This window comes from Bos mutus, chromosome 3, assembly GCF_027580195.1.
Source record: "Bos mutus isolate GX-2022 chromosome 3, NWIPB_WYAK_1.1, whole genome shotgun sequence".
Lineage (NCBI taxonomy): Eukaryota > Metazoa > Chordata > Mammalia > Artiodactyla > Bovidae > Bos > Bos mutus.
In genome coordinates, this window is record NC_091619.1 from 117,562,067 (window position 1) to 117,587,164 (window position 25,098).

The 25,098-nt window shown below is 60.8% G+C and overlaps 1 protein-coding gene across 1 annotated transcript; it reads right to left on the reverse strand.

The window, feature by feature from the left end:
• Positions 1-672: 672 nt before the first annotated feature.
• PASK (PAS domain containing serine/threonine kinase) lies at positions 673-24,548 on the reverse strand (the record flags this gene model as incomplete). The annotated part of the gene is made up of 13 exons (XM_070362577.1): positions 673-2,373; positions 2,918-3,064; positions 4,696-4,829; positions 6,902-7,101; positions 9,960-10,094; positions 10,181-10,306; positions 12,331-12,498; positions 12,881-13,062; positions 14,101-15,383; positions 17,073-17,166; positions 20,887-21,040; positions 22,161-22,421; positions 24,381-24,548. Coding segments are annotated over 13 exons (3,246 nt in total), but the record flags the coding sequence as incomplete, so codon positions are not given.
• Between the last annotated feature and the right edge of the window lie 550 nt (positions 24,549-25,098).

Genomic DNA, 25,098 nt, shown 5'->3' on the forward strand with positions numbered 1-25,098 from the left:
CTTAGAATATCATAAGACTTGTTTCATTCTGAACAGTAAATGTCACTAACTTACTACAGACTTTAAAAAATACACTTCTAAAAGTCCTGCCTTTACTATCTCTGCTGGACAGAGGAAGAGTCCTCGTCATTCTCTTGAGACGTCAGAGAGACTCAGGCAGCACTTCCTAAAGGAAAGGGATGGTGAAATCCTATATACCGGAAGTGGAGAATAAAATGAACTGTCATCAAGATAGCTGCATACTTCCTACACGAATACTGGAAACTGGGCGCAGGATCGCACCTGAGGCAGGCTGGCCCTGAGCATCTTCTCGGTCCTCTGGGTAGGAGCCTCGGCCCAGCAGAGTGAGGACACATGGGAAAGGGGTGCTGGGGCCTCGGGTTTGGTTTTGTTTTCTTCCTGCTATTTGAGCAGGGGGTAAAATGAAAGGTTTCCTTCTGACCCCAACCACTCCCTCTCTCCAAAACAGATACAAAATAGAGGCTGAATTTCAGATTAGGGTGGATTGGAGCCTAGAGGGGAGGAGTTATCTGAGTATGTGAGAGCTGCACTGGGTCCTGATCAGGACGGGGAGAGGGGCATTCAGGGCCGGACACCCCCACATAGTCACAGGGGCTCCCTGGGCCAGATGCCCCCACATAGTCACAGGGGGCTCCCTGGGCCAGACGCCCCCACATAGTCACGGGGGGCTCCCTGGGGCCAGATGCCCCCACATAGTCACAAGGGCTCCCTGGGCCAGACGCCCCCACGTAGTCACGGGAGGCTCCCTGGGCCAGATGCCTCCACATAGTCACAGGGGGCTCCCTGGGGCCAGACACCCCCACATAGTCACAAGGGCTCCCTGGGCCAGACGCCCCCACATAGTCACGGGGGGCTCCCTGGGCCAGATGCCTCCACATAGTCACAGGGGGCTCCCTGGGCCAGACACCCCCACATAGTCACAAGGGCTCCCTGGGCCAGATGCACCCACATAGTCACGGGGGGTTCCTGGGGCCAGACGCCCCCATGTAGTCACGGGGGGCTCCCTGGGCCAGACGCCCCCACGTAGTCACGGGGGGCTCCCTGGGGCCAGACACCCCCACATAGTCAGGGGGCTCCCTGGGCCACATGCCCCCACGTAGTCACGGGGGGCTCCCTGGGCCAGATGCCTCCACATAGTCACAGGGGGCTCCCTGGGGCCAGATACCCCCACATAGTCACAAGGGCTCCCTGGGCCAGACGCCCCCACATAGTCACAGGGGGCTCCCTGAGGCCGGACGCCCCCACATAGTCACAGGGGCTCCCTGGGCCAGATGCCCCCACATAGTCACAGGGGGCTCCCTGGGCCAGATGCCCCCACATAGTCACAGGGTGAGGGAGACACCCCCCACACAGTCATGGGTCGGGGATCCCTGGGGCCAGACACCCCCACATAGTCACAGGGGCTCCCTGGGGCCAGACACCCCCACATAGTCATGGGGGCTCCCTGGGCCAGATGCCCCCACATAGTCACGAGTGGGCGGTCCCCGGGGCTGGATACCTCTGCATAGTCATGGGGTGCTGAGGTGCTGGGAGGGGTTGGGGTGGACAGCAGAGCAGAGACAGATGATGGGCCAGCCCTGCTGAGCTCTGCACAAGGGCAATGGCTGACACACCATGCCTCCAGTCTCCTTAGACTGGCGAAGCTGCACAGACCTGCTGGGCACAAAGAGGGACCCCCAAGCTGACCAAGGCGGCACCACTGTGGCACACGGAGACGCACAGATAGAAAAATAAGGAAATGAAGTGCTTCCCGTACCAGCACTGCAGAAGAATTCATGTGGTCCAAGTCAGGGTAATTGTTTACTAATAAAACTGCTTTAATTTGGAAAACGTTCAAGGAAATAAACAGTTTGGTCATTTGGCAAACAGTTCTCCACACTCCACGTATCAGACAAGCGTACACCAAGTCAGAGGAAACCGAAATCAGGCACGTGTACAAAAGTAAAAAGAGAATCGAGAACCTCTCGTGTGCCTTTTGGAAATTCACAAATGAAAAGCCCTTTAGTAGTACAAAACTCAAACACTAGAATGTTTTTTCAAGGCCATGAAAAAAAATGAATTCCACGTCTATTTTGTAAACCTAAAATAGCACAGCATCACTGGCTTTTGTTCTAACAGATGGGTTTTAGAAAGTGAGCTAGGCCTAATTCTTGAGCGCTTACTCCCTAACGGAAGGCGCCTGAGAAAGCCGTGCCTCCCTAAGCGAGTCTGCAGTGCGGCAGGGAGCTGGGCCAGCCGGCGCTCTGGATCCCACCCTGCTGCACGAGGGCCGGTGGGGCTCCGGGGCCCGAGCCGCGGCACTGGGGCTCCTGCCGTCCAGCTCCAGACCAACGGTGGACAGAGCTCTGCTCCCTGAAGGGGGAGAGAGGTAGGCCGCGTCACCTGCCTGCAACAGCATTCTGAAACCCTTGGCTTCCCTCTGGAGGCATTCTGAAGAGCAGAAGGCACCAGAGGAACCCTGCAGAGCCCACCCAGCATCATTTGAGACTTGCCGGACCCCGCCGCTGTGCCGGAGCTGCACATCCAGACACAGCCCCCGCGCAGCGGGCCCCGGACGCACAGGGCCGCCGCTGCCCACTGCGGGCCCCGGCTCCCTCGCCCTCCGCTCTCCTCCTCGCTTCGGCCTGCTCTGGCCATCAGCACTTCACAAACCCTCTCCCTAGGCCTCCACCTCATCTGTGGATTTGTCCTTGTCACGGGTGCCCACGGGTGTTCACCCACCTTCTAAGGCCCCTGGGGCTGTTCAGGGCCTCTGGAGTCCGGCTCACAGGCAGCAGGCTAGCCCTGGGCCCTCACTTTGGTGTCCAGGGCAGTGCGTAGGAGGGAGCCCCCCTCCCCAGAGGCAGGGGGCAACTGGGACCCCCTTGCCCCACAGTGCACGGGCTGGGCTGCTCACCTGACTTGTTTAGCCGACACACCTCCTCCCAGGTGTAGTCTGCCAGGTTCACGGGCTGTGTCACCCAGCGGTCTGTCACCAGCTTCTCCAAGGTGGTACGCTGCTCGGGCACAGGCTGCAACAGCCCAGACATGAGGTTCATGAGGTCTGGGGACGGAAGGGCATGTGGTCAGAGGGCTGAAGGTGGCCCAGGCTGGGGGTGGGTGGCGCGCACTGTGCGAGTGCAGGGCCTGGGCCACCGATTCTGACCAGCACCGTGGGGCTTCTGGAAGGCAGGGTCCCTGGCCATGCTTCCCAAAGTGCTGCGGGAGGTGTGTGGGGCCCCTGAAATGAAAGCTTAGTGCTAGAGCTCCCACGCTGCTCATGACACCAGGGGGCAGCAGCCCTCATGTGGGCTGCCCGCTGGGGCTCTGGAGACACAGAGCCATGGACACAGGCATCGCGTGGCGGGAGGGGAGGGAGGTGCAGCTGCGGAGCCCCGGTCTCTCCCCACGGGAAGGGCGCATGAGTGCTGAGGAGAGCCCCAGCCCTGAGTCTGCATCTGGCTCCCACTTTCTTTAACAGCGTGGGTGTCACCGCAACCAGGGCCACTCCAGACCTCAGTGCCCGGGTGACTGTCCTGAGAGCCCAGGGAGTAGAATTCGGAGCAGCCCACTCGCAGGTGGAGCAGCCTCTCCAGGGTGGAGCAGCTCCCCCAGCCCCAGGGTGGGGCATCCCCTGAAGGTGGGGCAGCCCCCCAGGGTGGAGCAGCCCCTGAAGGTGGAGCAGCCCCTGAAGGTGGAGCATCCCCCAGGGTGGAGCAGCCCCAGAAGGTGGAGCAGCCCCGGAAGTTGCAGCAGCAGGCTGCAAGAGCCCCACTATCATGGGGATCCAGAACGTTAGGAAAGCTCTACAATTCTTCCAGGTGGCTCTAGACTGAACTGTACCCCCCGCAGATTCCCCGTGTGATGATAGTAGGAGGTGGGGCCTTTGGGAGGTGAAGGGGGTCAGATGAGGTGGTGTGCCCCCCCCCCCCAGCATCAGTGCCCTTATCAGCAGAGGCACCAGAGGGCCTGCTCTCTCCTTTCTCTGCCCCGTGAGGACACAGGAAGAGGCAGCTGTCTACCAGCCGGAATCCGCCAGCACCCTGACCTCAGGATCTCCACCTCCAGACTGTGAGAAATAAATGTTAGCGCTGTAAACCCCGGCCTGTGATGGGCAGGCATGGCAGCCCGAGTGGACTGAGACTCGGGCCTCCACCCTGAGCGAAGAACCCAGGCACAGGCCTGATGCCTAAGGGCGCCTGTCACCTCACCACCTGTGGTGATGAATGAGTGCTCTTGGACCACATGTCGCGACTGGGAGACCTCAGAACCCTGTGGTCCGGCTCCCTGGAGCTCCTCCAGGCATGGGTCTGAGGGGCCATCCAGGCCTGCTGGCAGGGGTCGGCACTGCAGATGCAAGCCGCTCTAATAGCTCTGCGGGGAGCCAGCTCACAGGCGCTCCAGGAGGGACAGAACCCTGGTTCCACACGAGCGGTTGGGGGGGTCAAGTCCATCCTCCCCCTCCCTCCGGCCATGCTCAGAGGCTGCCAGTGTGTCCCTCAGAAGACAGCCCCTCTGGTCCAAACTTCCCTAAGATCAGTCATGACATCAAAGTCACCTCCAAATCGCCTTTCTGTTCAGATCAAAGTCTGAGAGGAACGGAAGAGAGAGCGAGCCAGCTGTGCCTGTGTAGGTGACACCATGCACTGCTGTGAGACAGGAGCCAGCCCAGGACGTCCGCCCGTGCGAGCTCACCTTCCGAGACCAGATACGGGGGGTTTATTGCGGCCTCCATGGTCTCCTCCAGCTCACAGAAGGGGTTCTCCTCGAAGATCAGCGTGTACAGCGTGACCCCCATGGACCACATCTCCAGCTCCGGCCCCTGGTACCTGCCAGAGGAAGAGGAGGCACTCGGGGCGCTGGGCCAGCCCCACAAGACAGCCAGGACCCCGCATGTCATCCAAGAGCAACCCCCAGCGAGACGCACCATACTCCTCGACCACGTCCGCCCCCCGCCAGCCACTGGGGATAAGACGACAAGCAGAGGCCCACTCAGCAGTGGAGAGACCAAGTCAGCAGGTGGCAAGGGGCTGAGCACAGTGTCCGCTGGGGAGCTTCCTGGAGGAGGAGGAGGGAACACCCAGGAGTGCAGGCAGTGCCAGGCCCCCAGGGACCTGGGGAGCCATGGCGGCTTCAGAGCAGGGCAGCCTGCCCTTCAGAAGAGACCTGAAGGAGCCCAAGGTGAGATTGGCACAGGCGAGCCTCTGTAAGGATGAAGCAAGCCCTCAGCAGCAGGAGGGAGGAGACGGTGGGGCGCGGAGTCCAGGCGGCCACCAGCTGGAGGAGCGGGCCTCGGGGATGGCGCCCCGGGGTGCTCTTGGTTCTCCTCTGTGCTTACAGATCCCCTCCTCCCAGCTACCATCCCTGGGCTCTGAGAGGCCGGCTCTCTGCCAGCCATCTGCATGGTTCAACCCTAATGCCCACAGCAGACCAGCAGGGTGAATCCACCTTTTCCTGCACAGAGGGCCAGGCCCCACGCTGCCAGCGTGCTTGGTCCCTCAGGTCTGGAGCTGTGGGTGGGGGCGGGGGCAGCCTGGGGAGCAGCTGTGTTCATCAGACAGGAGTGCAGATGCGGCAGCTGAGGGAGCTGGTGAGCAGAGGCCCAAGAGGAGCCTCTGCCTTCCAGGGGCCACAGAGGGCCGGGGACCCCAGGAGGCAGGAGCCAGGGGCAGGGGGCCAGGAGGCAACCATGAGGGCAGAGCTCAGGAAGTGAGAGGAAATGCCAGAACAAGAGAATGAGGCTTCAGCAGAAAGAGATGGCAAGGACGCTGGAGGCCAGGAGAGAACGCCAGAGCGGAGCAGGAGTCGGCACTCCTGCTGTAAAGAGCCGGTGACGAGCGCAGGCGGGAGCCGCGCAGCCTCTGGACACTAACCCTCTCCGCCACAGCTGCACAGAAGCAGCCACAGACACCCGTGAGCCCACAGGCGCAGCCCTGGGCCAACAGGACTGTCCTTACGACAGCAGTGGAGGCCAGTCTCCCACCCAGGGATGGAAGGATGTGGAAACGAGAGGGAAGACACAGGCAGAACCTGCGGTGAAGGTCCTGGATGCTCTAACCACGAGCATGCCTGGGAGACTCGTCAGAGCCACGCTTCTCCAGAGGGCGTGTTAAAGAGACACAGTGAAACACCCGCAATCAGACCTGCCTGGAGCTCAGCTCATGCGGGTAAAGACCAGTTCCATTGCATGTGGACAAGACAGAAATCTACGCATTTGGGGCACAAACACTGAGCACCATTTCCATGCTCAGAGGAGCCCTACAAGCCCTGAGCTCCGTCTCGACCTTCTCTCTCCTGAGCTCCCTGAGACTGGGCCCTGCCCCAGCTAGGCCCCCAGCACAGAGTTGGACCCGCTTCTCATCTCGGCAAGAGCAGGGGCTCGCCCCACGCCCAGCTGACATGGAGGCGAGCCGGTCAGCGCCAGCACCGCCAGCAGCAGTGGGTGAGCCCCAGCACGGGCCCTGCGTTGGCGCTTCATGCCTCACGTGGCCAGCCCGACCGCACACCAGCGCACTAGCCTGCTGGTGCTGGCATCAAAATAAACAACTAAAAAAATTCTGTTCATGCCTTTGAAGAGTCCCAAATTTGGGGACTCTTTATCTTTTCTTAACTTTTGATTATAGTGAACTCCAAACACAAAAGGTGAGAAGGCAGTCTAATGAACCCCTGGCTTCCCCGACTGCCCACTGACCTCCCGAAGCATACTGTGTCACTCGGCACCCTCATCACACAGAGGCACAACCTGAAGCCGCTTCCCTCTGCTGCCGCGGAAGGTGTGAGCACAGGCTGCCTGCCCGGGACATGTACGGGTTCCCCATGAGGACCTCGGGCGCGCAGTACCCGATCGTCCCTCTGCTGCCGCGGAAGGTGTGAGCACAGGCTGCCCGCCCGGGACACCTACGGGTTCCCCATGAGGACCTCGGGCGCGCAGTACTCGATCGTCCCACAGAAGGTGTAGAAGAGCTTGCCCCGCTCCAGGTAGGCGGCCGAGCCGAAGTCGATGAGCTTGATGGAGAAGTCCTCGGCAATGACAATGTTCTCGTCCTTGATGTCCCGGTGGAGGATGCTCTCGGAGCGCAGGTACACCACGGCCGACACCAGCTGGAACAGGGGCCACCGTTGTGAAAAGGACACTGAACACAAGGCCTCAGAGAAAGAAAGAAGGTGAAGCCGACTCTGTGTGACCCCGTGGACTGTAGCCTGCCAGGCTCCTCCATCCCTGGGATTCTCCAGGCAAGGATACTGGAGTGGGTTGCCGTGCCCTCCTCCAGGGGATCTTCCCGATCCAGGGATCGAACCCGGGTCTCCCATGTTGCAGGAACTCTTTACCATCCGAGCCACCAGGCCTGCCCCTTGGCAAATCCCCAGGAACACCAGGCGGCACCGGCAGCGAGAGGGACCGCGTGTACGGCCCTGCGGGACCCACTCGCCTGCGCCTGTGCCCTTCCAGGGACGCCCCTCATAAACACCGTTTCTAAGGTCTCGGTCTGTGTGCCACCAGTGACCTCCCCGGCAGACATTCACTCACCCCACGACAGGCAGAACGATCGTCTAGGGAGGACAGACAGATGGCAGCAGAAGCCACAGGACGCGTGGTGGACGCTTGAATGAGTGTGGGCTGGGTTGTGTGGGCAGTGGCCCAGGAGAAGGCCCAGAGGGGCAGTGATTTCCCCAGAGCTCATCGGGCAACTCGAGCAGGGCTGGGAGCAGAAGCCCAGTATCCAGGCTGCAACTTCCAGGCTCTGGCAGCTTCTCAAAGAGCAGCGCAGCGTGGAGCCATGCTTTCCCCAACGCCTGCAGCCTTTCAGCGGTGCGGCCTCAAAAGAACTCCCGGGAAACGGGCAAGTGCATCAGTCTCCACTGTCTCCACTGCGAGAGGGTAGTTACTAGGATGTACTGCTGCCTGCCCACACGGCACGTGTAGTGTGGGGGATCAATAGCAGTAGCACCTCAGTGAAGTTTAAGTAAAATTAGTAAGACTGCTGACCCCACTCACCACTCGGACACCAGCTGTACCGATGAGCACCGTGATTTCGTGGACACAGTCATTCAGATCGTTAGAGAAAATTTTACATTTACAAGTGAATATCTTTGAGTCAGAAGCAACAATTAATGGCAGACAAACTAAGCTGAATTAATTAACTTTAAATAAATAAAGAGGGCTTCTCTGATGGCTCACCAGATAAAGAATCTGCCTGCAATGCAGGGAACACAGGAGACACAGGTTCAATCTCTGGGTTGGAAAGATCCCCTGGAGAAGGAAATGGCAACCCACTGCAGTACTCCTGCCTTAAAAATCCCAGGGACAGAGGAGCCTGGTGGGCTGCAGTCCAGTGGGTCGCAAAGACTAAGCACGAGCAAAACAGAGTTCTCTTGGCTCGGCCAGAATGAATGAATGAACATGTATTTACACACACACACACGCAGACGTGTGCACACCTGCACATCTGTGTATAGACGACGCGTGTGCATGTGCACGCGTAACACTGCACAGATATGCACACGCACACGGATGTCTGTGCTTACACATTCACACATACGCTCACACGTGTATGGACATCCACCGACATACACACAGGCACGTGTACGTATCAGGCCCAGGTGGGAAGCAGAAACCACGTGCTGCTCTGAATATGGACAACTTTGAGGGTTACTGACTGCAAAGCAGTAACAAGCCCGAATCGGGTGAGGAGCTGCTCACCACAGAGGAGAGCCGTGCACCGAGCAGACGCAACCCAGAGCTGGAGGCGACGCACACACTTGCACGCGACACTGCCGTTCTGTGGAGCCCCGAGTCCACGTTTACACGTGAAGCCCACTGTGCACACTGATTTACGAAAGGGCCGGGAGACTTATTGCAGAGTCAGCGGCGTCAGAGCCCTGAATGAACAGCAGTCAGGCAGCAGCTGTGGGTAAGTGACTCCACGTGTCATGTCACACGGAAACCTGTTTGCCATGAAGATTTCAGAAACAAACCTCCACCATCAAGTAAAGGAGAAGCCTGTATAACCTTCCAGGGGAGGAAGACAGGGAGAGGTGGCATTCTTTGGGCAGAACTGTGATGACCAAAACTTACAAGTAGGTGCCTCAGAAATTTAATTTCAGAAATCCAGTAATTTCTGGGCATTCATAGCTTTGGGGAAGAAATACCAGTTCATGGAAGCTGTTATTAGAAACCAAGTCAGCTCCAGGAAACCAAGAGCAAACCTGTGAACTGGTCACATCCCCCCACCCCGCACCCCCTGGCATCCCTCCACCTTTTCCAGGGAGCAAGGAATCATCTGGAATGAAACTCCCACATTCCCCAAACCAAAGAACTGTTGTCTCCCCTGCCCCACCCCAACACCCAATTTCTCTTTCACAGGACACCTTTCTACTTAGCTGGCTACTCTCCCTTTCCAAAAAATAACAAACAGACTAAGATCAATACACGGACAGACACGAAAGAAACCAAGACAAATAACCGAGATGGCCAGAACCGCAATCTTTGCAGGTCAATTAACCGGGCAGCTACATCTACTCAGCACTTCCCGTGCGCCTGACTCGGGCGTGCTGCACGGGGGCCTCTGCACTCCCTGTTTAGCCCCAGCAGCCCTGTGAGACACTGGCTCGAGTGAGGTCCACGTACAAATGCGCAGGGTCTCCCCATGGCGGACAAGGACTCAGATCAGATGCACAGCCTGCAAGCCCAGCCCGAGAGCTGCACTGGTTCTTCCTTGAGGCTGGGTGGGGATCATGTGAATGTAAACACACTTTAATCTTCATCCCACATCCCCGGTCACCCCAGGGTGACGCCTGGCCTCACTTCCTCCCCAACCCCAACCTCACTCTCTCTACTTCAACAGTAGAATTCTCTTCTCGAAACACGTGTCCTACTCAGTAACACTCCCAAACCGGAGCCCGGGTCCAGCTTCACTGACTCTGGAGTCCTGGGCCCAGGCGGCCAGGCCCGGCCTCACCTGTCGAAAGATGTGGCTCGCCAGGGGCTCGTCGAGGCTGGGACGGCGGTCGATGAACGCGAACAGGTCCAGGCCGGAGCCGTGCTTCTCCATCACCAGCTGAAAGAAGCCTTGGTTCTCAAACACGTCCAGCACCTGGAGAGAGACGCGAGCTGGGTCCGGCCCTGCCGGGACACCTCCAAGGCAGCGCGCTCGGGCGCGGACATGAGACGGCACCCCACCTTGATGATGTTGGCGTGCTCCACCTTGCACAGGATGGCGATCTCTAAAGTGACCTTCCCAAGCTTGGGGTCCTCAATCCAACAGTCCTCCAAAACCTTCTCCTTCTTTATGAACTTCACCACCACCTACGAGAGAAACGGGGTGTCACTGCAGCCCTTCCCACCGGCCCCCCGGCAGCTGTGGAGCCTCCACTCCAACCTAACCCCCACCTCCACCCCCAGGAGTCCTGGAACGTGGAAGAAGAAGCCTGATAACAACCGTCCAGCCTGAGGGGGCCAGGAGCAAGTCGGCAGCCAGCCGGAAGTCCCGAGTGGACCTGCGCGACCTGCACAGCAGCAGGATGCGGGTGATGGAGGACCCCGGGGGGCTGATGGCAAGACCAGCCCTGGAGGTCTCCGAGTGGGTGTTCCTGGCAAGACCAGCGCTGAGGTCTCGGAGTGGGTGTTCCCCAGATACCCCACGTCACCCCAGTTTCTCAACCGAGGACTGGATGTCCCGGCCAAGAAAATGAAATAAGAGGCCTGAGAACTGGAAAAAAAAGAACAAAAATGTCAATCATGTTGGTTTGGAGAACTAACCAGAGAGTTCCACAAGATGGGCGGACAGAAGACAAATACATGGAAAAAATGGTGTGGTGCGGCCACAAAAAAGGAAGAGGAAGCCCACAGTGCCCGCTGGGTTGCTGATGCAGACCGATAATGAGGTGACCGCCCGCGGATAAATAAAGATGGCAACAGAAACTTAACGAGTCAGCCAAGAAGCCCGTGACGCCCAGAGCAGTGTGTTTAAACCTTAGGAGGTGTGAGCACACTCAGAAAACTCCACACGACACAGCGCTCAGTGTTAAGTCACAGCTTAGAAACACACATTCAATCCAAGAAGCTAGAAAAAAGCAAAGTTTACACAAAGTACCAGAAAAGCAACATAAAGAAAAGAAACACTTGATGAAAAACATGAGCAATTCTCTGCCAAGTCCAGCAAAGAGGAGAAAATGTGCCACGAGAGTGAGGCGAGCAGGGGGAGCAGCTCTGGCCAGGAGCACCCGCAGACGCGACGGCACGGCGCCAGCCACCACCGGCGTCCCAGGAGCACCTGCAGACGCGACGGCACGGCGCCAGCCACCACGGGCACCCCCAGCTCCGCGGGCCCCACACAACTAACGCGCAGAAAGGAAAAACACTCATCTACACATGAATGTAAATGAGAAAATCCCAGATAAAAACATTAGCAAGCCAGGGGGCTTCCCTGGTGTCCTGGGGCTTAGACTCTGCACTCCCAAGGCAGGGGGCCCGGGTTTGATCCCTGGTCAGGGAACTAGATACCACAAACTGTGACTAAAAGATCCCACGTGCTGCAACTAAGATCTGGAGCCGCCAAAAAATTATAAATATTAAAAAATATGTATTAGCAAGCCAAGTTCAGCAACACACTAAAAAAATGTTATAAGGCAATAAAGGATTGAGTCTACGAATAAAAGTTGACTGTGGTTATTCACATGTTAATAAAACAAACAAGAACATGATCACTGCAATAGATGCTGCAAAGTCATTTGGCCTAAGTCAACATTTATTCCTTAAATCAAAAAAAAAGTGAACTGAAAATGAAATAGCCTCAAACAAAAAGTATCCATCAAGAGATGAAAGAGCCTCAAACAAAAGGTATCCATCGAGAAACGAAAGGAGTCACTGGAGTGGGCAGAGGCCCACCAGGAGGCTGGGCGGCATACCTGTTACTCCTCACGGCTCTGCGCGTCCAAGTCAAGGTGACAGCAGGAAGGAAAAGAAGGCGAGGAGATGAAACAATAGAGAAGGCAGCACAATCGTCAGTGCCAGCAGAGGACCAGACGGGTCGACTCAAAATCTCTAAAACCAGCACGACTTTCAACAGACCCCCCTGCTGTCCGGCCAAGCCTGCAGCCACGGCAGATTCCGGCAGCGACGAGAAGCGTGGCGACAGGTGCCACACGGGCCCTCCCAGGAAGCAGCGGGCCAGGCCCGGGGCATCCGGGCAGCCTGGGGGTTTGCAGGGACAGGCAGCATGGTCAGCAAACGCCCCAGGCCTACCCACAATGGGACGGGGAGGGAGGGTGTGAGGTGCATCAGAGCCACCCCCCAGCACCCAGACCCCCCACCCCTCAGGAGCCCAGTACCTCCTTATTCGCCTCCTTGTCCACCGCCGTCCACACGAAGCCAAAGGCCCCGCTGCCGATCGGGCTGAGCGTGCTGTACTTAAGGGAGTACGCCCCCTCGCAGGCCGCCAGCCCCTCCAGCTCCACGGCCTTGGGGGGCTCCTCAAACCAGGGCTTGGTTCCAAGCACCTGTGACCACAAAGGCAAGTCTGAGGGGCCACACGCAGCACGCTGAAGGAGGGACAGCGGAGGCGGCCGTGGCCCCCTGCGCACAGTGGGCAGGGAGAGCGGCAGCCACTGCCCCGCCCACTCCTCGGGCCCCTGGGGTCCCCAGCCCGAGACTGCTCTCCAGAGGGCACACCCAGGGCCTCAGTGTGCCAGTCCAAACTGGCGCTCACCAGGCCCCACCGTGCACACGCAGCACATGCAGACTTGGAAGCCACGTGCGGCTCGCGCCTCACCCAGGTCGGACAGCAGCATGGGGAGCCACGCAGAGCCTCTCCCGCCCTGGAGGGCACGGGGCGCTGACGGGAGGGGCAGTGGACAGCAGGCGCCGTCCGCAGACACCCACCTCCCCCAGGCTGGCCGCGGACGGCTCGCAGGTGGAGTGGGCAGAGCTCGGCAGGCTGGCCAGCAGCAGGTGGGTGTGCAGGGCCGAGTCCAGGCGGCCGTGCCGCAGGTCCTTCACGAGCCAGCAGCAGAAGAGGGCGGCCGGGCCCTGGAGCTCCACGCGCCGCACCTCGAACTGCACACCTGCGGAGGGCGGTGAGACCGGGCCCCACTGAGCCCCACAGCCGTGGTGAGGCCCGGCCGCAGAAAGGCGTGGTGAGGCCGGCGGCCGCACCTCCCCGGCACAGGGCCAGGGGCAGCCAGAGGCCAAGCGACTCTGGGGACCCGCCCCCAGCCACCAATGCAGATGAGCCTAAAGAAGCTGCCCCAGCACCCTCCACGCACACACACAGGTGCGCCCGCTCTGCACACTGTGCCCACCACAGCACCCAGCGGGCACAGGTGCTCGTTGACATAGCCTCCTGGGGACACAGCAAAGCAAATGTGACTATCTTCTTCCTGGCAGGGGGTTTACAGGTTCTTTTACTTTCTTCTTTTTAGTCTTTTATTTCTAGTATTTCTGGAAATAACATATATTACTCGTGAAACTCTTTTAAGGTTAGGAAAAAAGCCCTGTAGTCAATGCCAGGAAACTGGCAGTGAGGAAAACAACGGGCTGAAATGCAGCACCGCTGGGAAATTAGGGAAATAAAAGCGACAAGCCAAGGGCTGACCGCCAGCCCCGGAGCGGGGGTTCCGGGCGGGCAGCCTCCTTGCACACGGACCACATGCAGATGTGAAATCCCACACGTGGCAAACCTCACCCAGAATGTCAGAAGACAGTGTGGAGAGCCACACAGACGCTCTCCCCACCCTGGAGGGGCGCGGTGCTCACCCAGACCTGGCTGCCCCTGAAGCCCGACAGCGTGTGGCGACCCAAGCCCCGCCTCCCCTCCCGGCAGGACTGCCGTGGCTGGGGCTCTGGGACCCCACCCCCTGCTGCACCGCACACAGCGGCCTGTACCCCGGGCTGCCCCCAGCACACGCACTTGAGGTCCTAACTTTCAAGAGGCAAACTATAACTTCAGGTTCTTTTCTTAATATAATTCATCATTTCTGCCACACTATTCCGGGGTGAAGCCCTCCAAGACACCAGGATGAGGAGGCCCCCCAGCCCCACAGAGCCCACTCTGGGGGCAGCAGGAGACCAGGCCCCCGCCTGCCCCACCCAGCCGCACATACTCAGCTGCGAGCCGTCGCGGTGGTAGCAGCTCCCCGTGTAGGTGCCCTCCTGGATCTCCGGCTGCAGGTCAGCCGCCCTGAAGGGTGCAGGGCCGGGGCCCTCGGCTCTCACGGGCGTGGAGGTGACCTGGAGGCTCAGCCCAGGCGCCTCCAACGGGCACTCGTCCTCAGGGCCGGCTCCCGGCACGGGGAGGACGCAGCTCGGGCTGTCGAGGCCGTTCACATCCCGGTGCTCGGAGGACACCAGACAGGTCTGGGACGGCTCTGTCTCCTCCAGGCCCAGGCGGCTCTCACGGAAGCGCCGGCCCCCACCCAGATCAACACAGGTGCCAGTCAGCAGCAGCAGCTCCCGGTCGTCCAGCACATCTGACCACTGCCTGGGCAGGGCACCCACGTCCGCGTCCGAGCCCACCAGCGAAGGCGAGGGTGTGCCCCCGAGTTCAGACGTGGCACACGAACAGTTGGAAGAAGTTCGGTCTGTCCAGTCCCTGAAAACAAGCTCCTTGAGGTTCCAGGAAAACGAATTCTCGCTAGCCTCCGTGACCTCCACAGCCTCAAGGGCACCGGGCAGGTCGGTGGCCAGGGCGTAGCAGGCCGAGGAGCTGCCCGAGCGGCCGCCCCGTGGGTCTGTGGCTCTCAGGTCCGACAAGGAAGCAGGGGCAGAGGGCGGGGGCTGCCCCGTCAGGACCAGCTCAGCGTAGGAGACGCCCCACGGCCCCGCCAGGCTCGAGGCGGACAGCTGCTCCTTTATCAGGCACGTGTGCAGCTCCTCCCTGTCCTGCTGTGCCCCCAGCCAGGGCTCGTCCAAAGGTGGCGTCGAGAACAAGAGCTGCAGCGTCCCTGGGGCGCTGGGGGCCGAGCGCGGGCTTCCCGGCAGCACGCTCTGCTCCCCCTCGGGGTCCTGCCCGGCCAGATGACCCTCGGTGTGGGGCGCGGCCGTGGCAGCGTCAGGGCCCTGGCCTGACTCGCTGGTGCCACCCCGCCCCGCCCGCACCTCCTGACATGGGCCATGCGTCTCGTCCCCACCACTCCTGTCTGCCCCGGGGATGGCAGCTTCGGAGTCTTCCTGGGAAGGAAATGGCTTCGTGTCCCCCAGCTCAGATCGACTCCCTGGCTGAAGGCCCCAGCTGAGGAGCTCTGCTGTCACCGGCTGCTCTTGCTCTGAGACAGAGCGCTGCTGGCCCTCGGGTGACGACGAGCCGCTGCGGGCGGGTGGGCCTCCCTCGGGCACGTCTCGCGGGCGCTCGGGCGGTGACTGGCTTCCTTCTGGGATGCTGTCCCCCCTGCGGGTTGTGACGCAGGACGACACAGTCACTTAGGAGCCACAGAGGTCACACGGACTCCCCCTCCAGCAGAGACGAGCACAAAGTGATTACCACCATGAACAGGACAGGAGAAAAGGTGAACTTCTATGACAAAGTTAAAAAAATGAAACACCAAGTCACACGTTCTCCAGACAAATCCACACTCAGCAGTGACTCACCCAGGCTCAGTCGGAGTGCTAGGACCCTGTGCTCAAGGCTGCGGTCCCCACGCTCACCGGGCCCGAGGGTGGTCAGGCTCCCAGCGCGGCGGGAGGTAAGGGGAGAAAGGGGAGGAACCATGACAGCTACGAACGCCACCAGATCCACAGCGCAGAGCGGGAGAGGGAGAGGAGTCGGGGCTGGGAGAGCTGGGTGCAGGGTCCTGGGAGCCAGAGCACAGAGCCCCCGGCACGCTGGGGATGGGGGACCACAGAGGAAGAGGCCACCGCAGCCCCAGGTGACTGCGGAGCCACGGACAGGGGCCCAGCCCGCCACTAACACCCACATGGCACAGTGCTGGGCGCTGCCCTGGGTCAGCCCAGGCTGGACAGTGGCCCCGAGGGCAACAGAGTGGCCGTGCCTGGCCTGGCTGGGGGACAGGCGTGCAGCAATGGGTAAGCATTGCAGCAGAGGGCCAGGAAGAGGCACCGAGAGGCAGGCCCCGCTCAAGGACCTCGGCAGTGGAGGCGGCTATGAGAGGGATTCCAAGGACCCGCAGGACTCTCCAGGGGAACCAAGGAGCGAGGGACCCTCCCCTCCTTGCCCCGTGAGTGTGAGCACTCAGCCAGGACTGATGGGTCCACGCTGCTGCAACCACCGAAGCGAAGCCAGAAGCTAGGGCTGGACGCAAGCGGCAGGGGCTGCGTCTGCGGGCCGTGGTGCCGCTCGAGGGGCAGGCTTGCCCCGGGGACGCACGGTGCCTCCAGCACGTGCACACGTGTGGGAGGGCGTGTCCGAGCACACACGTCTGTGTAGCGAGGGCTCAGCCTCCAGGGCACGGGAGGTGGTCTGGAGGAGAGCTGGGGCACTTTTGCTGCTCACCGTTATGCTTCAGTACTTAAACACACACATTCACACAGCACGGGTTTAAAACATCATTTCAAGACAACTTGAAACCTGTGCGGTGTCAATAAGCCTCACACGATGGCTAGCAAAAGAAGCCAGAGACGAGGAAGTGCATCCGGTCAGGTTCAGGACAGGCCCTGCTGACCTGCGTCCTGACCCCGGGGCAGCGAGGGGCACCATGCGGAGTGGGAGCAGGCCTCCCAGGGGCAGAGGAGAAGACCCAGCGAGGCGGGCGCGTTGCTGCCACTCAGTCTCAAAGGGATTTTTCAAAACGAGAACCTGGCTGAGAACACAGAAGCGCTGCACAGCAGGACTGTGACCACTGAACAAACGGGTCTCACTCCTACTTTCCTGAGCTTTCCAAACTGAGCCCTGCTCCTCTAGATGGAATACTGTGTTGTTTAAAAATGCACAGCAAACAGGGTCAAGGGGTTTTCCAAATGAGGAAGTTATGCTGGGACCAGTTCGCTGGACCCTGACTAAACACTTCCTTCCCCGTAAAGCAGGCGGCGGCACGGCCATGTGGGGCACCGGTGCCACCTCCGGCGCCCAGAGCACCTCCCCTCCCCTCCCGCGCGCACCTCCCCTCCCTCGAGGGCTCACCCCGGCGGGCAGGCGGGAAGGGGGCCTCCGGGGGCCGTGGGGCATGTGTCCTGGCTCTCCGCTGGCTCTGGGGTCTCGGTGTCCACCTTTGCATCTGGCAAAAAAGAGTGTTTCCCACTGGCTAGCGCATGCCACTGAAAGCCTCCTCCTGTGCGCTGGGCAGGGGCAGAAGTGCTGCCAGGCCCACGCCCACAGCACAGCCCTGGCTCCCAGCCCAGGCCTGGGCCTCTCACTGCTGACAGCCCCCAGGAGCTCCACTCTCTGACTCCGGGAGAGAACCAGAGGCCTGCGGCCTGAGGCTGCGCCTCTCCTCAGGGCTGCTGGCCTCCATGCCATGCCCAGCCTGCTCCCTTGCCCAGGAGGCCGCCTGCTCCTTCTGGCCTGAGGGCCCGAGGAGGCACAGCCTCCCCAGCTCTGTCTCCCTCTGGAGTGTGGGGTCTTCTCCGCCTCATTGCTATGCTTATGCCACCTGGCTCTGCCCAGGCTCCAGAGGCCAGATAGAGTGCCAGCGTACAGCAGGGCTGGGGCACCGCAGTGACTGGGCTGGCAGGGGCGCGATGTCCGTGCTGCGCAGCAGCCTGCACGGGGGAGGCGCCCGGGAAGAGCCCGGCCCCTGCGGGCAGGAGTGGCGGACAGGCACCACGGGCAAGCATGCGATGCCCACAGGCCCACCATCAGACCGTGAGGGCAGAGCTCCTGTGACGCTGCCCGCCCACCTCCTACAAAGAGCACGAGTCACACACACATTGAAAGAACTTAGATTCTGGAAAAAGAGAAAAGGGTATCAGTGACAGAGAAAAAAAAACAGACGAAAAAAGGAGTCTTTGCAGATAGAAAACCCCAGATACAATGAAGGAAATCCCACGTTAAGAACAGGGGTCACTCAAAGAGAGTCAGCAGCCTGACAAAGCATCTATTAAAGAACTGGACCCAGGGCCATCGCTGCTGTCCAGCGGTGGACGTCTGCTCTTTCAAAGCAGGGGGGTGGGTTTACCCCCACAAGGGAGCGAGAGCCACACGCCACAGACCAGCTAAGGCCACGAGCACAGCTGCTGGACCTGTGCACACTGGGGCGGAGTGCACGGGGGGGAGGCCGGGAGCTCGGAGGTGCTGCATGACACGGGAGATACCCCAACACCAACCAAGCACGACAAACACCATCTGACAGTGAGACACCCCAACACCACCCGAGCACGACAAACACACCTGACGGGGAGACACCCCAACACCACCCAAGCATGACAAACACCATCTGACAGGGAGACACCCCAACACCACCTGAGCACGACAAACACCATCTGACAGGGAGACACCCCAACACCACCCAAGCATGACAAACACCATCTGACAGGAGACACCCCAACACCACCACCTGACGGGAGACACCCCAACACCACGAAACAAACACATCTGACAGGGAGACACCCTGAGCAACAAACACACCTGACGGGAGACACCTCAACACCACCCGAGCACGACAAACACCATCTGACAGGGAGACACCCCAACACCACCCGAGCACGACAAACACCAACCATCTGACAGGGAGACACCCCACCACCACCTGACAGGGAGACACGACAAACATACCTGATCTGGGAGACACCCCAACACCATCTGACAGGGAGACACCCAACACCACGAAACACCATCTGACAGGAGACACCTCAACACCAACACAAACACACCTGACAGGAGCACATCACCGAAAGCAACAAACACCTGACGGGGAGACACCCCAACACCACCTGACGGGAGCAACACCAAACATCATCTGACAGGGAGACACCACCAACACCACCATCTGACAGGAGCATGACAAACACCATCTGACAGGGAGACACCCCAACACCACCCGAGCACGACAAACACCATCTGACAGGGAGACACCCCAACACCACCCGAGCATGACAAACACCATCTGACAGGGAGACACCCCAACACCACCCGAGCACGACAAACACCATCTGACAGGAGACACCCCAACACCAACACCACACCATCCAGGGAGACACCCCAACACCACCCGAGCACGACAAACGACACCTAACACCAACACCATCTGACAGGGAGACACCCACAACACCAACCTGACACACCCCAACACGACAAACATACCTGACAGGGAGACACCCCAACACCACCCCCAAACATCATCTGACAGGAGACACGACAAAACACCATCCATCTGAGGAGACACCCCAACACCACCCGAGCACGACAAACACACCTGACAGGGAGACACCCAAACACCACCAGGGAGACACTAACACCACGACATAAACACCATCTGACAGGGAGACACCCCAACACCAACACGATAAACACCATCTGACAGGGAGACACCCTAAAACATACCTGACAGGGAGACACCTAACACCAACACCATCTGACAGGGAGACACCCCAACACCACCCGAGCACGACAAACATACCTGACAGGGAGACACCCCAACACCACCCGAGCACGACAAACACCATCTGACAGGGAGACACCCCAACACCACCCGAGCACGACAAACACACCTGACAGGGAGACACCCCAACACCACCCGAGCATGACAAACACACCTGACAGGGAGACACCTCAACACCACCCGAGCATGACAAACACACCTGACAGGGAGACACCCCAACACCACCCAAGCACGACAAACACACCTGACGGGGAGAGCTCACGTCCCATCAGACTCACACAGTCACACCTAAGGCCTGACACACACCATCTGACAGGGAGCACTCACGTCCCGTCGACACCACAGTCACATCTCCCCTCCCTGACTGTATTAAATCCACTGGTGTTTCCTCCAAGTCCAGGTCTTTCCACAGACTCGCCCTCAGGTGACAGCACCCAGGGCGCCAGCCTGGGAGGGCCCCCGAGCCGACACCAGGGCGCCCGGTCGAGCCTCCTGGAGTGGAAGTGAGCTCCCTGGAGGCTGCCGGAGCCTCCGCTGGGCCTCTGCTTCCCGGGGCTCCACCTGCAGAAGCCCCGCACCGCGCCCCTCACATGGTCTCACGGCGTCACGGTGTGGACTCGGGGCTTTTATTGGAGTCATCCTAAATGTTCAGTTAAAAGCACTGGAAGGCCTCCCTCGTGGCTCAGGGTAAGGAATCCGTCTGCCCGTGTAAGAGACGCAGACTCAGTCCCTGGTCTGGGATGAGCCCGCGTGCCGAGGGCGGTGAGGCCGGGCACCACCGCTGCTGAGCCTGTGATCTAGATCCCGCGAGCCGCAGCCAGAGCCACGAGCCTCAGCCACTGGAGCCCAGGCACCCGAGAGCCACTGCTCCCCAGCAGAGGCCACTGCAGCGAGAAGCCCTCCACCTTGACTAGAGAGGCGCCTCTGCTCTCCACAGCTAGAGAAAAGCCTGCCCAGCGACAAAGACCCTGCACAGCTAAAAATAAGTAAGTAAATTAGAAAAAAAAAAACACTGGGAATAGACAAAACTAAACAAATCCTACAAGACTGCTGCCTCAGGGATGGACCTGACGTCAGTCCCACCTTCGGCTGCTTACAGAAAGCTGCGTCACTTACTCGCACAGCAAGACTGCCAACCAGCTGTGCCGCCGGGTGCAGGCACATGTGACTCACTTGGGCATCTCCTGTCCTGCGCTCTGCGCCAACACAGCCGTGAGATCCACGCAAGCGCCCCATCCCCTGGGGACGTGGAAGGCCCACAAGAGACAGAGAAGACCACCAAGTCCACAGAGCAGGGTCCCCACGCCACCACCGCCCCCATCACGCCCACGCCCACCCCCAGCTCCAGCTCCTCTCCCGTGCAGAGGGTGGCCCAGGAGGAGGAGGGGCTGTTCTCACCCTGGGCTGTGCCCGCAGGCTCGTCCCCCGTGCTGACCCCAGGCCCACTCTGGCTGCCAGCGTCCAGGCAGCTGGCCAGGTCCCGCAGAGGGAAGGAGCTGTCGTAGGCAAGGTCCATGTGGTGGTAGAAACCGGGAATCAGGAAGGTGATGTTCTAGGGACAAAGGGTGCTTCAGAACTCGGCAAGGCCCCGCCTGGGCAGAGAGCAGAGGACGCGAGCAGGCCCGGACGGGGTCCGAACGACCCCGGGTCAGGATGCAAGCAGGCCCGGACGGAGTCCGGGACGACCCCGGGTCAGGATGCGAGCAGGCCCGGATGGGGTCCAGGACGGCCCCGGGTCAGGCTCCTCTCGGCAGGTCCGAGCACCCCCAACGCCCACCATGGAAATCGTAACTAGTTCCTCTTTCCCTTAGCAAACCCTAAGCAGCCTGCGTTCACAGACTCCCTGCAAGGACTCGGTGTCCCCACGTTCCTGTGGGATGCCCTTGTCCAGAAAGTACTCCAACTATGTGGTCGCTGACTTCAATTGAACTGTTTCATTTAATTCAAACTAGCATTTCTATTAGAAAACAGGGAAGGATCTCTTTTGAGGCTCTGCTTAAAGTTCTGGCTGGCTGGCTGGCGTGCAGTGCTGGCCCCAGCAAGGGTGGCGCGAGGCGATGGCTGCCCATGGGCATCGAGGTGCTCAGTGGAAGGCATGGGGAGCCCAGGCCAGCACCCACCTCAAGAGCCAGGCCAGCCCGGCGTGGGGCCAGGGGCAGGGGCTGCTCAGGTGCCGAGTGACACAGCATACATCCAGCAGCCTTTCCCTCCAGTGTGAACCACCCCTCCACCGAGTGGGGGCCCATGCCCCTCCCCAGAAGCCCTGGAGGACCACCGAGACCACCAGGGAGGCCCCCTCAGGTGGCCTGACAGGCTCGCCTACCCGCAGAGCCCAGCCCAGCCCAAGAAAGAGGTTACAGAGACGCCCCCTCCGAGCCGACCCACCGCCACCCCCGGATGGTGGGAGGAGGCATGCAGGCTGTGACACCACCCTGCAGGAACTCAGGCCAGACCTCGTGTGGGACAGGCTTTTGGGCAGAGCCCCTTCCCTCTCCTGGGGGGCACCAGGCACGCAAGGGCTCTGTCGGAGGTCCAGACAAACGGGCACAGGTGGGGCGTGGGGCCAAGGCAGAGGTCCCGCTCTCTGGGCCCAAGTCCCCAGGGAAGCCGGCCACTGCAGCAGCAGGCAGGGCGCACAGGCCTGAGGGGGTCACGCCCGGCCCCCGGCCCACCTTGCCCAGGAGCTCAGCCTTTCCGTAACCAAACAGCATGAGGGCAAAGCTGTGGTTGATGCCGTAGATGGTCCCGTCCGGCAGGAGCGTGATGAGCCCACTGATGGTGGAGAACACCCAGATGGATGCTGAGTAGCCCCCGCCAGGGGCCGCCTCGCCATCTGTAGCCTCCTCGCTGCCCGGCTGGGACTTCAGCTTCAGGCTCACAGGGAAGGTGGCTCCATCCCTGGCTCTTCCGACGGATCTCTGAATCTTGAGGTGCTGGAAGAAAGACACGCCACTGTGCCCACCGCGGCACCTCCGGTGGCCCAAGCTGGGAGGCTTTGCTGCTCGGCGGGTGCCCCCGGGACACCCACCCTCCACCCTGCTCTTCCTGCCTCATCTCCCCACCACCCCACCCCAACCCTAGGGATGGCAGAGGCCTGACCAAGAGCCGTGGCTGGGCTGGGACCCAAGCCAGCACGGCCGCTTCCCACTCCAGAACAACCCGAACACGGTGCACACGGGCCATCCAGCCACGCGCCAGGACCAGCCTGGCCCCTCTCCCAACCCTGCAGGAAGCGAGTGCCTGCCCACTCCCCACCTGGACCACCAGGCCCCAGCACCCGTCTCTGCAGGCGGGGGGCGGGGGCTCCCCAGACTGCTGGCCTCCAGGTGGTCTGTCCATCTCCGCTCTGCCTCCACGGCCCCCATCATCCACACAGCCAAGTCCTCCATCGTGTTTCTCTGCTTTAAATGCTCAGAACCTGTCTGCTCTCCTGAGCAAATCCCACAAGAGCAGCGTGTAACAGGCTTTCCTGGTCAGCTCCTTGCTGCTCTAGAGACGCCCGGTCCCCAGGCCTGTGTCTACCCCTCTCCCAGTGCTGCCTGCCTCCTTTTTAAGGGTTCCCCCGCAAGATCTGCAGAGGCCCGAGGCCCGAACATGGGGGAGCTCCCTGCACCAGCCCTGCATCCTGACCAGGGGCGGAATCAAGACCCCAGGCTTCCCCTGGCAAGACCCCGGGCCCCGGTGAGCCCTGAGGAAAGAGGGCACAGCCTCTTTTGCGGCAGAGGTGGCAGATGGATCCAGCACGGAGCTGCTGGGAGCGTGCCTGCACACGCCTACTGGTGCACACGCGCGCACGCGCCTCCCGGCACACACAGACACGCGCCTCCTGGCACGCTCACCTCCTCTGGATGTGTGCCTGGGGTGGGACACAAGCGTGCTTACGTTCAGAGTTAAGCAAGGGCTTCCCAGGCGGCGCTGGGAACCTGCCTGCCAATGCAGGAGCCAGAAGAGACGTGGGTTCGATCCCTGGGTCGGAAGACCCCCTGGAGGAGTGCATGGCAACCCACTCCAGTATTCCTGCCTGGAGAATCCCATGGACAGAGAAGCCTGGCGGCTACAGTCCACAGAGTGGCGAAAAGTAGGACACAACTGAAGTGACGTAGCATGTCCAAAAGGACTTATGCCAGCCCGCCAGAGTTAAGCATAAGAGGCTGCCGAACAGTCCCCACAGTGGTTGCGCCAGCTGAGCCCCACAGCCGGGCTTCAGGAGGCCCGCTGTCTGACGACAGAGCAAGGAGCGTAAAGAGAGGACGATGCGGGAGGGGAGGCTTCCATCGACCTAGAGGGACTGAAGCCAGTACCCCACCTCCCGGGAGGGCCTGGCTCTCAGCCAGAAGCCAGAGGACAGCCAGGGAGAGCCCACGACGCCCTGGCAGGGTCTATCTCCTGCAGCAGCAGAGCCGACCTCACCCCAGCTTGACCACCCCTGTCTGTCTGACCCTGCAGGCCGCTGATTGCTACATCCAGTGAATCCTGGCAGCGCGATCTCTATGAGAAGGCCGTGCGCTAGTTGTGAAACAGGGCCCCTGGGAACTGGGGGGTCCACCTGAGAAGAGAACCACCCCCGCCCGAACCTCCACTGCCCCCTAGAGCTGCCGAGCGACCGCCACCACCTGACCCGCAGTCCTGACTTGGGCGGGAGACAACACCCACCAGTCACTCCTGCTCCTCAAGCCCCCAGACCTCTCAATAAAGAGGCCCCAACAGGAGCTCCAGGAACGGGACCGGGGGCAGGGGTGGCCAGGCGGGCGCCGAGTGCAGACACCCCTGCCGTCAGCTCATGAAGCTGGGTCTAAGAACTCGACCGACACAAGACAGAGAGACTCCAGCGGCCACAGGGCCCAGCCTCAGCCAGGCAGCGCCAGTGTCCCGGTCCCGCCCTGAGGACCTACCGTGGGGATGTGCTCGCCAGAAGCGGGGAGCTGCAGGGAAGGGATGAGGTCTGTGATGCGCTGCCCAACCACCTCCTCCCCAGACGCGAAGCCATGCAGGTGTGCGAAGAGCCCGTCGCAGGATGTCACGGTGCCCTGGGAGGAAAAGCCGGTGTCAGCCTTGTGACCCACGTTTCCTGCGCTTCAGCTTTAAACCTCACTGAGCCTCCGTGCCTTCCAGCTGAAGGCAAGGCTATGGGTGCTCCCCCCGCCCCACCCTTGGAAGTGCAGCCACCCTCAGAACGCCGTCTCCCGTCCCCTGCCAGACGTTCCCAAACGCGTGTTCCCCCAGGCACCCACAGAAGCCCGGCTCACGCTGGAGGCTCACGGACCACACACACCCGGCACCCCGCGCCGGCCTCAAGTGCGGCCTGCGTGCCGGCCACCGGGGGGTGATGTATGACCTCGAGTGTGGCCTGCGTGCCGGCCACCACCCGGGGGCGATGTATGACTTTATCCAAGTGTTAAGACCATCCGCTGGGGGGCCGGGCTCGTATCCCACGTGTATAGGTGAGGGAACAGAGGCCAGGGAGGCCGGATGCCCTGCCCAAGTGCAGCTACCAGGAGGGCAGCGGGCACACCCTCCAGGTCCCAGGCCCTCTTCCTGCCCGAAGGCCCCGGGGAACACCACGTGCTGACGTGCCGGGGGGGGCGGGCCCCGAGTGGTAAAGGGACGCAC